The following is a 17,998-nucleotide window of genomic DNA, read 5'->3' on the forward strand; positions in this document are numbered from 1 at the left end:
TCCCTCCTCCCAGCGCTCTCAACCTGATCACTTCTGAATGAAAGTATGGGTAAATTATGACAAAGCCTTTATTTACAAAGATAAACAAACATCTTAAAGAGGTCCCATAGTGAACAGATTTTTCCATATATTTCATACTCATGATACGAAACATAATACAAAAGCCAAATTATAAGAGATAAGGGAAGTAAGAATCACTAATACAAAGCAACTCAGATTTAGATTTAAGTGAAACTTTAGACAAGAATGCAAAGTGTTTCCTTGCAAGGTACAAACAATCAATTCCACCACGTGTAACAGTAAAAATTAAAATATACGGTAAGGAACGTGCACTCTGAAAGTCATACAAGAGAAATGTAGAACACTACAGAGTTAAAAAATGCGGGGAAGGGGGAATAGTAGAGGAGTTCAATAACGTAATAGCAATCACCAATAACATACAGCCAGCTCAGACCATCTCCCAACCTAAACAGTCAGTGGCTGTATTCCTTCTCTTTGCTATTAAGCCCAAAATCCATTGGTTTTGTGCATTAAGATTTGAGTAATCTCATTTCTACTCTTATTAGTCATTCCACCTTTAAAAGTCAGGTATTTTTAGCAACTGCCAATAAAGTTTAGCTTTCTGCACAATAAGGATACCTTTAATGTTCAATTTTATTTATTTTTAACTATTTCACCTTTTTCCACATGCCTCATAACCACTTTTAAGCAACAGTTAATAGAGAATTCACGAATGCTGTACGATGTGTAAGATAAAAAGGCATAGGAGACAAAAAACCAGTTTGATAAAATCATTAGTTACCAACAGCTTAGCAAAAAGAGGCTGACAGTTTTTTAAGAATGATAGTTCTATTGACTACCTTAATTTCTAGTTTTCCCAGTCTAGGATGGGACTTCTCCATAACAATCATAAAGGGGGGGAGATGCAAAGCAATGTTTAATTAGTTTTATATGCAGACACATTATATATCAAAATATGGCCTATACCCACTTTACTAGCGTTCCTATATTTATTCTCACAGACAATTATGATATTTTATACAGCAGAAGAATATTTAAGCCACTCTCTACTGGCTAAGCACGTAAGTGAAAGAAACCCTTGAAAAAGGAAAAACCATCTACGCAAGCGTAACAGAATTCAAAAAATCCTGCAAAAATCCACAGCGTTGTATCTTAAGACCACACACATACACAGAGCTGAAAGTGATTTTATTACATTTTCTTTTTTGTCTCATGAGGGAAAATTCATGAGTAGCTAAAGAACAATTCTATTGTAAGTCATATATATTGCATCAAGTAACTGCCAGCAAAGGGATCCACAGTGGTACCAACGTAAACACTGTACACCTAGAAAATAAAACAGCGATTAGACTAAGATGCTTGTTGGCATGACAGAAGAATGCACTACACAGAAAGCCAGGTGGGTTATATTTGCCCTCAAAGTTTCCAGGGAGCCTGAGCAATGTACACCTTCTTTACTTATGTAGCAGAACATTCTCTCCACTACACATTACTCCACTCATGCTGCATCACCCCAACACAACTTCCTGGAAAATAAGTGTTACGAGCCCAGTCTTACAGAAAAAATAAATAAAATAGGCTTAAAACTTTATTTTTGTGCTCAGAAGTTCAGTAAATCTATGTTTTGAATGCTTCCGAGGAAAATGCAAAAAAACCCAACCCTACAACCAAATATTTAGTCCTCTGTGAAGATACTCTGCCTTCTAAAAACCTAAAAACCCTAAACATTTGAAAATATAATTCACTTATTTGTAGGGCATGTTATTTCATACAATGACTAACAGCAATTACATCACTCTCTGCGATGCCATACACCAGCCTGGGGCAGCACATGAAATACTGACCACCCAGAATTATACAATTCCAGTTAGTTGAATAGTCAATCTTCTATAATCCATTTCTCTGTCTAAATCTCTCAAGTGTTTTGACATCTGCCTAAGTTTTCCTTAAGCATCAAGCTCAGTAAGTATGTTTCAGAGACATTCTTTAATTATTAAAGTTTCGGTCATCTCCAGGGATTGCAACAACATGCTGGACTATGAATTTCTACTCCTAGTGTTAATTCTTAAAACAAATTAACTACTAGCCATTTACTGTTTGAGAGAATAAACAGAAAGAATTACAAAGGCCCAAGACTCTGCAAGTGTAACATCATGGCTGACACTTGAAATTGATTGTTCTTGAGATTTAAAAAAAAAAAAAAAAAAAAAAATATATATATATGCACTTGTAATTCCTTCAACAGGCATCACTCATGCCTCTCTTGGATGCAATACAAAGACGAAAAAAAATCAATCCATAAAATATGTAATATAGAGAACTACATAACCACAAAGAGGATTATTAAAGCTAATATGAGAACCATAATCTTACATTTCTTCACTTCAGATTAAAACCAAAAACACTCCAACGCACCAATATGCACCTACAGACCTTACGGAGCCAAAGCAGCTTCCTAAGCAGACATACATTTCCCCCAGAGTTGTTCTGAAATCTCAGGACCTCTCTATTCTTGATCAGCACTATGAATTTGTAAAGCTTTTAAGAAGTCATGCTCATAATTAAGGGGAAACCAGCAAACAATATCTAAAAGGAGACAACTTACACTGCAGAACACTATATGGAAATTCCAAAGCCTGTATTTTCTACTCCTTAACATCCCCCCACTTTTCCTAGACATGCCACAAAATCAAAATAGAGTAAAACTACGATTCTGTATTTTACAGCCCAGAACATGTAAGTAGAGGCCAGCACAATTCCTGAAAATAAACTTTGACATTACACAAGGTCTGAAAATTTCTTTACTTTGTGACTTTATTCCAGACAATTCATTTAAGACTTTTCAATGCTTATTATTATGCCACACCCTCCCACCTCTAAATAAGAATGATACCACTGATACCAAGATGTCTACAAAACGTAACTAAAAAAAGAGTACTTGTCTGCAGTGTATTTAAGCCCACAATACTACTGCACATTCTCACTACCCTGCACATCAAACACACTTTAGCACACCTGACTGTCACTGGTGCTTTGCCTGTCAGCTGGAGTATTTGGTACTTTTTCGTTCAGACTCTTACCGTGCACCCACACCAACTGAACTCTGCAGATAGAGCCTCAGAACCTGAGTGTTTGTCCCAGCCCCAGAAAGTTCTTGTTGTTTATATATACACACCAGGAGTCTGTTCCTAATCAAAGAGAAGCAATCTTGCCCAGCTCACAATTTTGTCAAACACCTAATATTTGCTTTTATTCCCTTACTGATCTCCGCATGAAGCTATCAATCTATTTAACTATTTCTGAGTGGGGTGATTTGTACTATTTTAAAAAGTAGATAGAGATTTTTAAAAAGTGTTGCTGATTGGGGGGGGGGGGGGGGGGGGGGAAGAAAAATCGCAAGCTAAAAAGCAGAAATACGTAAGATTCAGAACACCTCATTTTACTCTGCCCTCTCCCAGGCTACCACCATGCACATCTTTCGCTACGGGCCACAATACCACGCTTGAATAGTCTAAGGCACAGTTTTAAAAGTAAATTGGTATTTATTAACATAATTATAATGTTAGACAAAACACATTTAGTAAATGGATGGCAATATTTTTATTAAGAAAGGCCCATGGGTACAGCTGGAAATTCTGGATTTCAGACTAGTGGGCTCAGCAGCTAACATACTCAAAATTTTAAGTACCCTTCAGGCACAAGTATAAAACATTATTCTCACTTAGTTTTAGTAGCTTAAGCTTACTTTCCACTAAAGCTGATAATGATGTTTCATGTATTTCAGAGATAGAAATAGTCAGACATTCACAAAGAAATACTTGTGAGGCTGGAATACATGCCATACAATTACATATCAACCGCAGCAATAGTCATGCCCATCAAAAAAGTTTAAGTGAATTATGTAAAAGTCAGGAAAAACGCTACTTTTAATAGACAGTCTCTTAACGTGCTCTTTGAAAAAGAGGCAGCCTACCAGCACAACCTTTAACTTTCTGGTGCACTTTCATTCCAGCCTTCCTGATCATCCTCCTCTCCTTTCCCTCAACTCACTAATTTCAGTAGCTTCCAAACGCTTTCAGACTTCATTTCTCAAAAACATGATTCTGGGAGAAAAGTTGAAAGATAACGTTTAAGGTCTACATTTAGGTTAACGTTAAAGGTCTACGTTTATAGTACCTTTAAGGCTACTTTGTAGAAAACTGAAGTCTGTTAAGGCTTTTATTATCGACTAGGATTCATACACGCTTTTTGGAGCGCAAAGCATTATACGGTCACATGCTCTTCAGCCCTGCCACTGTGAAATCTTCTTTCCTCCTCAATTGCCTTCCTTGGCAGTTTTCTCCTTTGTCAGATTTGTGTCTCACTGTCCAGTCTTGCACTACTGCTTCTGCCTTTAGATCAGTTTCCTTTCCAGGTGCCCATGGCTGAACTGTGCTCCTTACCATTTCTCTTTTCCATAGAAAAGAAAAAACACATGTACACATATATAGCCATGCGTGTGTATGTGTTAGCATACATACACACACACTTAGTTGCTAACAGCAGCCAAATATACCATCAACTGAAAAGTTACACAAAATATGTATCTGTAGAATCAAAGGCTATGAAAAAAGCCTGATGGACTGAGTGTTAGTAGGCTCTAATACAAAGCCTACAATAACCATTACTGATTCTTATTTGCAGAACACACAAGCTCTTCTGTATAACAACATATAAGCTGCCTTTCATCTGTGTGCAACTAGATTTTATCACAGAACAGTTAAAAGATTACAGATGTTGAAAGACAGTAAAATATTCAAGCTTCAGATGAAGGTCTAATTTAAGTGCTTACAGGTTAAAGCAGAGACTTACCAATTTCACTATGGCATCTCAAAATAATATTCCAATGCCTGGCAGAAAAAAATTAAGCCTACCTGTGTATTAACAATTTCAAGGAACGCCATATAAGCCCTTCACAGTTTTGCAGGAGCTCTATTCAGGCCCCTCGGAGATGAGGTGGAAATTACTACTTAGCATATTAGTTTGTAATCTAAGTGTATATGCGCATGTCTGGTTCAGAATGTACAATAAGGCCAAAGCCCAGATCTGGGACATGTGTAACTACCAGTGTACTGTGCAGAAACCCAGTGCAGCTCCCCGTGCCACTGCCACCAGTCACACACCAAAACCCTACACCAAAACAAAAAAAACCCCAACCAGCAAAACAAACAAAAAACCAAAACCTCCAAATAAACAAAAAACAGGCTCCTGAATGGAAAAGCTCTCATGCAAACAAATACATGAATATGGACATTTAATTCATGTTGGCATCCAATAAGCTGTCTGCTGACTAAGGGTATGGCTACATAGCCTAACGCATAGCATTCTGCCAGCCTCAGCTAAATAATTTCATTAACGTGGCCACAGTCTGGCACAAACTATTTCATTTGGAGCTAAACTTCGGTGTCTATATACAGCATCTTTTAATGCACAAATACTCTACGATAACAGGTAAAGAAACATATGCTTTGAAACGTAACAGTATGCCAGAAAGGGACTGACTATACAAAACTGACACTCACCCCAAACCTATCCTCTGTATTTACACGTAGAAACGTATATTCAGTTTATTGACAGCTATGTTTACAATTTTGTTCTAGCTTGCCCTGTAAGTCAGAACACTCATATAATAGTTGAATTTTATTTCTCGAGACATTAAACATGAAAAAAAGTTCCAAATACAAAGTCATACTCTGGCAATCAACATATTTACATTTTTTACTGTACTCGTATTCATTTTGTAGTTTTTTCCTAACAAACTTGTTTTTTTTACCACAAGCATGGAAGACGCATATAGCTGAACAATGACCAGTAAAATCTCTCCCACTCAGAAAACAGCAATACTTCCCAAAGACTTCCCCATCTTGCCTGTCACAGTGCAATTCCCCAAATGCACTTGTTTTCAGAAAGACAGCAAAAGAAGAAAACCAACATCCAAACCCCATGCAAGAATATGCCTGCAAAATGTGATAGGCCACAAAAGCATGCCCCGCTGTTCTGCTCCTGTTGCTACCTCCCTCAAAATACTACGCTGCATTTGAGAGAGTTAACTGCAAACCCCAGCGAAGAATGACCATCAGTGTTAAGATCTGGATTAGCTCATGTAATTGTGATGTTGAGATGAAGGGTTTGAATGTTCTGGGTTTCTGCTTTTGCATTGGGTTTTCTTGTTAATGTAATTGCTCCGGAAATATTCTGATAAGGGCAGCAGCCGGGAGCTGAGCAGTTTGAAGCGCTCATCGCCATCTTGTATTATCACAGATACTTAAAGAGTAACGCAGCCAAAAACCATGAGGCCACTGCAGTGTTTGAATTAACACTCTGCAGCAGCATTCACAAACACATTTTTGGTGAATACATTTCTGCTTGGGTCAGAGCTCACCCTTGGCAACAGAAAACATCCTGGTTTGACATCTTAAAAGCAAAAGCAGTTATTTGAGGGAAATCTAGTGCAGAGAATTAGCTGTATATGAACAATGCATAAAATGAAAAGGGGAAGATAAATGCTATGTACTCAGCAGATAATACTCAGATTTTAGCTTGACAAGCAGAACTGAAGTAGCTATTTATACCACAAGAAACTCATGAGTGACCAAAAGCACTTCCTTTTAGCATAGAGCTCCAAATGTACCAAGTAGCTGAAAAAGAATTTTAAAGTGCCAGTGATTCAGATCAAAGTAGTGGAAGAGCAGGTTTGGCATGTGAACTTGAAACTAGGAAGGAATTAATCCTTTCTTCTTATTTATATTTCCATATGTCCATATCTTTAGGCACAATTTTCTGAAGCTTGCACAGTTCATTCACATCAGAAAAACATAAAATAAGGAAGGTGGGGGGGCAGGAGAGGGGGAAATCAGTCAAAAGGAAGAAAATATGTAGTACCTCTAATCGCTGTATCCTTCCCTTGAAGAACATGAACAGAGAGGAATTTGGATAAGCAGATTCTTTTTTTGCAAGAATTTCTTTTGCCTCTTTCAACCCTGCCTTATTATCACTGCCATCAAGGGCAAAAAAGGGACGAACAACTGTGTGGTACCACAACAAAGCTAATCTGAAAGAAATAGAAGAGTAAAAAGGATTACAGCTCATAAACAGAAATTTAAGGATAACATTTTACACAGGCAAATTTTTTAAACAATTCAGAAAGACAGAGAAAGATATGAATCTTTCCTTAAACAGCCTGGCTTTAAAACAAACACAATACTACTGCCGTCCACCAATGTACTCCTAAACTGCACCTGAGCATACAATTCAGTACACATTACCCAGAGGCAAAGTAACAATCAAGTTCACAGCATCAAAGCGGTTGAGCCTTTAGAACTTTGTAGATTTTAAAAAGAAAAACCCACAGGAAAACTTTGAAAACAAAATGTTCTTCAGAGGGGGAAAAAAACCCAAACCAATAAACAAAACCAGCAACAAAATTTGAAATCACACTTGAAATCAATGTCACAAAGAAATACATCTGGTGTTCAGAAGGTCAGACATTTACATGACCTACATCACTGCTGGAAACAAGGGCAGAGCACAAAGATTTCCAAGACCATCTGAAGGAGGAAACACCCCCCAAAATACCACTTTCCTTCCCACGAAAGGAGAAAGAACAAAAAACAGAAACATTTAATCTTAAGTTCTCTCAACCAATCAGAAATACAATTCTTCTCCTCAAGCAGAAGAGGCTTTAGCTTTAGCTCTGCTGTCAGTCTTTCAAAAGTGATATCTGACGGTACCTGCAGTAGGTCCAGTAATAGAAACATTAACTTGGAGATAGTGGAATAATAAACCCCTTTATGAAGGCAGTTTAAATTAGGTCTGGCTAACCCTTCAGCTGATAAATAGACCTGTATGCAATACGAAGGCTTGGGAAAAAGAGTACACAAAAAAATACTCCTCTGAAAAAATTGCAAGGGAACATCCCATTTTACTCAGATGCTAAAATTAAAAATAGATGGGAAAAGATCTTTGGCTAATAGTAAGATAAATAGCTAAGTGAGATCAATGATTCATACAAAATAGTATGCTCTCCATAGTGGAGAATGTAACTCAGGTAAATTTACTCAGCCTTCAGGGAGTGCTTTTACTTACTCTGCTGGCATATAAATTACTAGACATTAGAATAGCAGGTACTGAAGAATACAGCAAAATACTGACACAAACCCCAAATACATGTAAATAACTAACAGCAGAGAGATCTCATACACTAGTTAGTGATGAATTTACTAAATCATGGCATGTTAAACAACAATCTACAAGTTTATTTTACCTGCTGTTGTTTCCTTTAAAGCAACATGACTTTTTGGTTTTGACTTTTTTTTCCAGTTACTTACTTTTAGTACTAAGTTATCTACCAAAGCATTTCAATATAGCTACTCACGTAGCTAAAGGGGCCTTCATGTCCTTACTTTCACTTGCATACATCAGTGAAGAAAGCCCCTGTAGGCGGTCTCCAGGAAAACCCAGCAGGTTGATGATTTTGAGCAGGTTTGGGGGCACCATGGATATGCAAAGATGAAAAAGTCCATATCCAAAGCTAACAGCACCTTTCAGTCTGTTTAGCGAATCCTCCGTTACACCTTCTGCAGCAATATGATTATCATTTGCAGCATCAGAAGTCAAGGATTCCTGAGTTGTTTTCTTCTGATATATTTCCTGAAGTGTATTAATGTCCGTATAGCACTTATTGTAAATTTTCCAGGCTTTTCGGAGTATCCACCCACCTTTTATGTATGCTAAAAATCAAGGAAAAACATATTTCAATGACATATTTCAGAAGTGGAACATAGTAAGTAGTAAATGCTATTTCGCAAATCCTAGGATGCTCTCGTTATTTGCATTAACTTATTGTACAAATGATTTTGTAATAGCTACTGTTGTCTCAAAGAGGTCTTTCATACTGGGCACTACAAACTTAAGTGCTTTTTAACCAGAGACTTTAAAACAGGATGCAATAAAAAAGGACTTCCCTTCAGCTACGTAGCAACACGACTGTCAGAAAGAAATAGAGAAATTAAATAACTTTATGCTGGATTCTGCTCCACTATAGAGTGGAGATGAAATGGCTGCCTAGAAAACAGAGAGAGTCAAAAGTCAAAGAAGAGATTACACCTCTTAAGTCCAAATGTTGTTAAAAGAGTTAATGCAAAAATACTAAGAAAACCCCTTCCTTTGAGTTAGATAAGATTTTCAACACCATCATTTCCCTGCCCTTCATAGGAACACAGCGCCTTATAATTAGGAAAAAAAATCCTAGGAAAAAAAAAAGCATAAATTTTATGGTTCTAAAACATTTTTCAGTCGCCTAACTTCCTCAATTTCAAAGGCAACCTGGGTACCTAAATTTCCCTAAAAATCTGGTCTTGAGCATTCTCAGTCGAGAATGAGAGAATCCTCAGTCTCGTTACACTCTTCACAGGAGGGTAAAGGAATGCATGACACCAAAAGATGAAGATGTCCGATTTGCCTATTTACACAGTACTCGTCTTGGTTACAGCACATCCTTGGATAATGAAACAGAAAAAAAAACCCCACAGAATATATTTGTACACATTAATTGTAAAAGTAGATATCAGCATTTTGTCAGGGAGTTAGGAACTGCAGTAACAAAGGATTTAACTAAAAATGAAAGAAAATAAAAGCATGGTTATAGCAGCAGTGTTCTAAACAGACATTATCAAGTTTTCCAGAGATCAGTGTTATAACTGATGCCAGAATTAGATCATAACAGGTGGGGTGTGTCAAAGAAAATGAAAACACTATTCATACCAAACCACAAAGAAGGGATGAAGCTAATTTGATAGTCATAAGAAATCTCACTGAGAAAAACTGCAAAATTCGTATTCTCAGTTGTGACAGAAGGATTCTGTCAAAATTAACTTTAAGTATTAAAAAAATTAATCCTCTACTTTGAGTTCCATATTAAAGCGTTGTAATAAAAAATGCAAACCCCTGCCATGATTCAGCTGCATTGCAAGACTAACATTACTTCAATTCTAAGCAATTAGGTCACTTTTTGGCTGCACAGAATATTTTAAAAGTTATGTGGTTCACCACAAGATGAATGCTCATACAACTATGCACAGCAATGGAGCAGACAAATAAGGAAGAAGTCAAATTTTACTTTTCTATAGATAACGTTTCTGCTAACTACTGTGTTCTAATGCGGAAATGGATGTGATGTGGAAAATAAAAGTATAGTTTTAGGTTTTACTTCCATAAGTATGCTGTCATTAACAGTTCACTAACACAGCATAACCCTACTAGATTTGATATACTAAGATAAAACTATCTAATGAATTAAAGTAATGAATTTCTGACTTTTTAAACATAAAAATTAAATCAAGCCCCATCACTGAGCTGATTTCCCAGCATGAACTTCTGAAAGCAGTCAGACCCATGACAGCAGTGGCAAATATCAAGAAAAGGCAGCTCAATATTGCTGTGGGAAGCTAATATAAGTTGCTGTGTTACTAACTTTATGATGAAACTATTTGTAATACATCCATGAGGGTGGAAAAGAAAAATATAAAATGTGTTAGGCATATGAGAAAGCAGCTTGTATGTCATCATATGCTTCTTGTCAAACTGTTCCAGGAACGAAAACAGAAGAAATTTTTCACCCATCCACTGATCAGAAATATTTGTCTGCCTCTGAAGAAGGCTTTTTTTTTTTTTTAAATTGTACTCATTTCAATAATCTGGTTGCTACTTCTGTACATAAACATGATAAAACCAAAAGATGTTTATACATAATCAGAAAGATAATATACTCAAAGAACTGAAATAATGAATCCAACAGTTCAGCAACGTCAGTAACTCGCAGTCACTGAGGTGGCATTTAACTGCTTGAAATTTTAAGTAAAGATTTCAGGTATATTTTTTACTCAGCAGAATAACCCAAATATACTGTGTGTTCTGCAGTACTCCGCTACCCACTTCAGTTCTCTGAGCAGCAGACGAGAGAGAGAACAGACACCACCCTCAGTTACAGCATCCAACCCAGTTACGCAGCTGCAGAATACGTACTGAAATAAGAAAAAAGCTTCAAAAGGAGGAAAAAAAACCCCACAAATGAAAACCCAGAACTGCATCAAAAACAGTAAAAAAAAAAAAAAACCACACTTTTCTGCAGCACTTACACAACAGACAGAAATACCCCCTGAATTTCTGCTACCTAGAACTGAAGACATTCTTGATGCCATGGCTTGGAAGAAACCAAGTCTGCACATCACAGAAAACATATGGCCTTGACTGAAGATCTTAGTGTTATTTTAAATAATCTGAATGTTATTTCCCCGATTCCTTTCGTTCAATCAGCACAATTCTCATGGATAACCTGGTCTGACTGTCATCTCTTGGTCTTCATTGATTTGGTAAGAACCTGGGAACGTGTGCACTTTGTATATGACCTTGACCATATTTTCCATAGACTCATAGATGAAGGCATGTTTTAAGATTATGCAAGAGATCCAGGAATGCAAGAGAGCATTAGAAACAGCTTTGCAGCTGAGACGGGGATGTTTGTATTCAACATGACAGGATTAACCTCTTTGGCATGCAAGGACGCACTTTAGTGACCAGGGAATAAGAACTGATTCAGCAGTTCCATCTTCAACACAGTTCATTTAAAATTACTTTCACTGGCAGTTTGTTGTCTCCCTGAGCTGTCATGAACATAATGCATACGGGACATTAGGATTTTCCCGGTGGCTTGGATTTAGAGCCTCTTTTGTCTTGCAGGCCACACAAAGCACACAGGTGCTACCCATCTTCACACCAATTCCTCAAATGCCTTTATGGGAACATGCAAAGGATTCCAACCTATCTAAGGAGAATCAATTTAATATGATTATTGGTATGAAAAAAGTGGAAAGCTGTAATCTGTAGCAATCCAACTCATTTTATGATACTCCTACATACACAAAAGTAGAACAACACCTCTGCGAGTGTACCAATCTTGAAATGTTTCAAATGGAACTGTGCTCTTCCTTACAAAACAATCATCTTTACTGACTGTCATATAGACACTTCATGATCAAGCTTTATTAAAAAGATATCATGCAAAAATATATCTAAACATTAAAGCCACAGCACACCTGATAACTCTTGTTTTACAAACGAGAGCACAGCCAAGTAGACTTGACAGTCTGCTACAATTATTTGTCTTTGTAGACGATCTATCATGGATAGAGTGGATTTTCGTCCATCAACCTGTTTGGAATATACAAACACAGAGCACAGAAAAATGTTAACAAAGATAATACAGAATACCAGTCTAAACATGACAAATAAAAAATCCAAAATTAACTACAAGTGGTAGCATTGCTACTAAACTAACTCAGCATTTTGAGGTGCAAAACTATGCTAAAAGTTCTTTGACAGCTCATTAAGCAAGCTCCTACTTAATAAACAGGGAAACCTTACATACATGCTATCAACTATTTTTCTTAAGATTCTATAAATACTCAATTATTAATAAATACATCACACATGCAACTAAAAGATGTTAGATGGAAGAGTACAGAAAGGGGTATATGACAAGTGGCAGGGAAAATAATGCCTCAGGAGCAGAGAGTTAAGTACGTCTGGTTCAACACTTTTTATCAAGTAAACTAAATATTGAAGAAAAATGCCTTCTTTTTTCTGCTGTAGATCTGCTATGTCACACTAGGCAGGCCACTCGATGTTTCTACACTACTACTATACCTAGTTCTCAATCTGCATGTTTTATTCTTCCTTCATTATTTAGAACTAAAAATCTAAAAATGGAAGGAAAATTCCCTAGGAATATGCCTGGCACACAGCACTATGCAGCCTCAATCTCACAACTTTTGAACATCACTAGAGCACATATGAACTAAAGTTAGCCCAAATTAGGCAGACAAGCTTCCTAGAATAATTTTAGTAGGTCACTGATTTGAGATGCTAAGAAAATAATTACTAACATCAACACAGCCTGCTGCTTTAGAAGATGAATTACCTGACTGAGTATTTTATGATATTTAGGAAATCCAAGCAAAATATTTGACCTATTTTCTAAATTTATTATTAATCTCAACTGCTCTTCACATATCAAAAATAATCTTTTCAAATTGCAAAGAGGATAGAAAGGAAGTTTCCAGAAACATTTATCCAATACATAATTCCGTATTTTATAAATAATGTTCTTACATTCTTTTTAATTTTATTCTTGATTGTTTCTATAACCCCAGCTTCTTCACTTTCACAAAGTTTCTCTGTAGCCTTTAAGTCATCGCACGCCAGCTGCATTTTCTCTTCTTCAAATGTCATCATGGCATTCTACCAAAAACCAAGCAGATTTGAATAATAAAAATCACAAATATTTTTATATCTACAAAAACAACAGGAGAGAAAGTTTTCATAAAAACTTGACAATAAAACCTACTTTTTTTCTTAAAACTTATTAATACACACAGGATCAGTACACATACTTCTATATAGAAACATTGAGCTAGAGGCTTGAGAGTACTTAACCAAAGTTTCAAGACAAATCGGAACATACTAAGTCTTATCCCCTTGTCTTAACAAACCTTCATAGGCAGTCAAACCGAATGCACTATCACATTACATTAGTGCAAGGAAAATTTATAAAAATTAATTTTCAATTATTGTTATGTAAGGCACAATTTGCATCTGTGCAGATACTGCTTTTTGTTTAATTAATCCACATAAATAATGGGCCTCCAAAGTCATTAATAACTAAGAGCTATTGCATTTGTCAAATAATAACCACAATTCCTACATGTGTAGGAAGGAAAAAAAATGCACCCAACTTCAACTACTGCTGAACCAATTTAGAAAGAATTCCAGGACAAGTAACTTCTTTTCTAGATGCTTTATTAAACGAAAGCTCTGAATGACACAGGCACACAAAGTGCTGCTGCTATGTTTAGAACAGTAGCTAAGCAAGATATTTTCAAGATCCACTGATGCTGCACTGTGATGTTACGCTGGTTCAGTGCATCAATTGAGAAAAGCAAGCCTGAGAGATTCTGCCTCTTTTGTTTCTCCTCTCCAGTGACTTAAAAGCAAGCATATGCCCCAGGAGATTTCCTAACCAATATATTTTTCCATATTGCATAGTCTACAGGCCCTAGAGAATTCCAATTAATTTAATTTACAACTTTGCTATTTCTGGCATATTATAATAAATTCTATCTTTACAAAGAGTATTACCATAGATAATTTTTAGTGCAGTCTAAGATTAAGCAGTGAAGTTAGAATAAGGATAGTCTAAAAAACAAGATCCAAACATTTTCTAATACACCTGCTCAGTTTTTATACAAGATATTCTCATTTTAATACATAAAAAAAGAAGAAAAGCATTTACCAGACCTAACTTGCTCATTATGACACACTTGTCAGTCAATATTCTCAGTTCTCATATATTCAAAAAGGAAGCAATGTGAATGGATTGAGTTAACAACTTTCACCCAGCCGTATAAAGAAATTTTCAATAGCAAAAACTATCAGGAAAATGGCATTTATGAGTATTATTTTAATAATACCTCTACTGCTTATTTAAGAGAGGGCTTTATTATGGCTCTTTTAATGGAACACATAAATATTTCATACATTTGAGAAGCTGTATCACAGAACCTTTACTTTCTACTTAAGCCACATGAGTAAACAAGTTTTATATAACATAATGACTTGTTTTCTAGCCACATTTAATCTAAAACTTTGAAAAAATTAAGTCTCATAAAAAGAAAACTAAAATATCCACTGCTATGAACACACACGTGCGCATACAAATATTAACCACAAGAGAAGAGATGTATACTCTCTACTCTCATCTACTCACCAAAAAACTGACGAAACTGGCTCCAAAGCTCATTAATGGGCTGTGGTTTCTGTAAAGAAAACAAAATACAGTTACTATATTTGCACTGGTTTCCTACCTGCAAATCAATACTGCATTTCTTGATTTTAACTTATATATCTGTAAATAAATACCAGGGGTTTTGTATCACATTACAAACAAACGTTGTATCATTCTGCAAGATATAACAGAAATAGAAAGCCAAAAAATTTATCATCTTTACTAAGACCTGAATGTATATTTTAAAAAAATATTTTTTCAAGCATTAAGCTGCAGATATTGTGTAGTAGAAAGCACTGCCATCAAAACATATTCAGTGCAGGTAAAAAAAAACAACAACAAACTTAAGAGCTTCAGAAAATTAAAAAAACACCACAACTCTTTATGATCCATCACTACATTTTTGACCTAGCAGATAAGTGTTAACTGGTGCTATTAAGAGATTCCCACTTCTCCCTGTTCCTATGAATTTAAGTTAATCTACCCAGATTTCAGAAAAATGCATATGCCTCATAACCAAGTTGTTGGAAATACAGAGCGGGTCTTTTCCAACCTAGATGATTCTATGATTTTATAGCTGCTTTGTATCAAGACCAGTATACATATCTTACTACACTATGCAGAACAGTTTTAAGATGTTTCACCTATTCTGTTTGCAGGGATATTCCAATAGGGCGAAATCAACTGCTAGATCAAAAAAATGCAGGCAGCCCAATATATGGGACAGGCTTCAAGCTTTGGGACTATTGCAGTCACACAGACCATGAGGTTCCACTAATGGCACATAGAAGACATTTTAAAAAAGAAAAAATTCAGGATGTCAGCAGTACCACTGATCCACACTGTTCAGCCATCAGCTGACAGGTTATATGTCTCTGTAAAAATATCACTACTGGAGTAAGGATAAAATATACATAGCACTCCAGAAGAAAAAAATACATACAAACACTGACTTTCAGGATTTAAGAAGAGGTAATATTTATGCTACAGGTACCTATATTGCTATAGTAAAGTACTTATGCTGTTTGCAACTTAATTTGGCAAGCATCACCTTAGAGTTTTAAAATAGGACACGCACTGGAAAAACATGCAGAAAATAGTATATTATTCAACATAAATCTCCAATAGTAAAACTGTATTATAATACAAAATTTTTATTTTTTTTTTAAAAAAAAGGTAGTCATCTATTTTCCCCTTTCACTTTTAGATTTTGCATACATATCTAAAAGCAAGGACATGAATAAGAAGTTAAAAAACAGAAGATAAAGCAAGTTAGAACAGAAAAACCTTCCCATTTTATTTACATTGCTCAATTCTGGAAATACATATAAACATAAGATTGACATAACTTGTTACATTTTATCAGTATTTTTTAAAGTGAAAAATAGGTTAGTTATTTTCCCCTTTGTTGGCAGCTGCCAGTAAATGCCTCTTCTACTCAGTACCTGGACTGTTCTGTACCCAACAGCTGCGTTACACAGAGAAACAGAAATCAGCTACACAGGTTATACTTGCTGCAGCTGGCACTTCCAGCAGTAACTCTTGCTGCAGAGGGCACAGGGCTCCCTCATAATCCACTTTTCAACCCACGAGGCACACAGGACCCATTCAGCAACCAGTCTTATCACCCTACAATACAGCACATAACCTCCAACATACAGCACATAACCTCCAACATACATTTCAAGGTCACACCTACTGCGTTATCAAACTGCAGAACAGATCAGCACAAGCAATTTTTACATTTATGCCCTTATGTACAAAGTTGCACTTACACCATACATTCAAGAAAGCAGAAAAATAAATCAAATGTCTCATTTTTCAGCTTTCTTAGATCTATCTACACAGAGAAAAAGCAGTTCTGGGGAGGCAAAGCAGGTAGGCATCTCTAGATAATCTATCTTTCATACTGAAGTCCTGAATTCAGAACAGAGAATTGTCAGAGAAAGACTGTTTATCAGAATTAAAAGAAGTCACAGAATCACATGGGGTTGGAAGGGATCTCTGGAGATCATCTAGTCCAACCCCCCTGCCAAAGCAGGTCCACCTAGAGCAGGTTGCACAGGAACATGTCTGGCAGGTTTTGAATGTCTCCAGAGACAGAGACTCCACCACCTCCCTGGGCAGCCTGTTCAAGGGCTCTGCCACCCTCAAAGTAAAGAAGTTCCTCCTCATGTTTTGGTAGAACTTCTTATGTACAAGTTTGTGCCCATTGCCTCTTGTCCTGTCACTGGGCACCACTGAAAAAAGACCAGCCCCATCCCTTTGACACTAACCCTTTAAGTAGTTATAGCTGTTGATCAGATTCAGCCTTATCTTTTCCAGACTAAAAAGACCCAAGTCCCTCAGCCTTTCCCCATAAGAGAGATGTTCTAGGCCCCTAACCGTATTTGTAGCCCCACCACAACAACTGTAGCCAAGCACAACAATCTTTGAATATAACCAGGAAAATAGAAATGCATGATACAAGAAATAGTTACTTAGGTTTGTACTTTTCAATTAGATTCTTAAAACACGCTTATTGAATATTAAGTTTCCATCTACACTGAAAATTTTACTTCACTACCAGGAATGGATTCAAAGACATTATTTTAATGGAATAACTAAAATTTGACCATCTGAACAGCTGTGAAAAATTTACTTGTAAAACTGATTAAGTATTACACTTACTGAAACTTTGGACAACAAGACCAAGATTTTGAGGTGTTTCTTCCCCTTTGAAACATGCATAAGCAAATCAAATAAGCTTAGTTACATATGCATTTAGCTCTCAGAAGAAAGTAGCATCCAGGCACTCCTTAGAAATTGGCAAGAAAGATATGAGCTTTATCAGCATAACAAATACCAATTAAATATTGTGGAATTTTAGAATAAATAGTAAAAATGTTGCATGTGAAAACATTTTAAGTTCTGGACTATTTTTAATTTTCTATGAATTTATGAAAATTATGAAATTGCAGAAATAATTACTGAAGCTTTAAATAAATAAATGAAATTAAAAAAGGAAATACATCAGCTTTAGAGGTAAACTGATTCCTTCTCTATGGGAACAATATTTTCAAACAAGGCAACTTGAAAACGGCCATGTTTGAGAGTCAA

The 17,998-nt window shown here is 36.1% G+C and overlaps 1 protein-coding gene across 1 annotated transcript in view; it reads right to left on the reverse strand.

Annotated features, from left to right (window-relative positions):
- Window positions 1–17,998, reverse strand: part of TTC39C (tetratricopeptide repeat domain 39C) — a 36,193-nt gene that overhangs the window by 8,445 nt on the left and 9,750 nt on the right. The window contains exons 2-6 of the mRNA XM_074146608.1: window positions 14,882–14,930; window positions 13,228–13,356; window positions 12,153–12,267; window positions 8,435–8,789; window positions 6,943–7,111 (exon numbers count right to left, since the gene is read on the reverse strand). Coding sequence (XP_074002709.1) covers window positions 6,943–7,111; window positions 8,435–8,789; window positions 12,153–12,267; window positions 13,228–13,356; window positions 14,882–14,930 — 817 coding nt within the window. The remainder of the gene's footprint in view (window positions 1–6,942; window positions 7,112–8,434; window positions 8,790–12,152; window positions 12,268–13,227; window positions 13,357–14,881; window positions 14,931–17,998) is intronic.

The sequence above is a fragment of the Numenius arquata genome, chromosome 4, assembly GCF_964106895.1.
Source record: "Numenius arquata chromosome 4, bNumArq3.hap1.1, whole genome shotgun sequence".
Taxonomy (NCBI): domain Eukaryota; kingdom Metazoa; phylum Chordata; class Aves; order Charadriiformes; family Scolopacidae; genus Numenius; species Numenius arquata.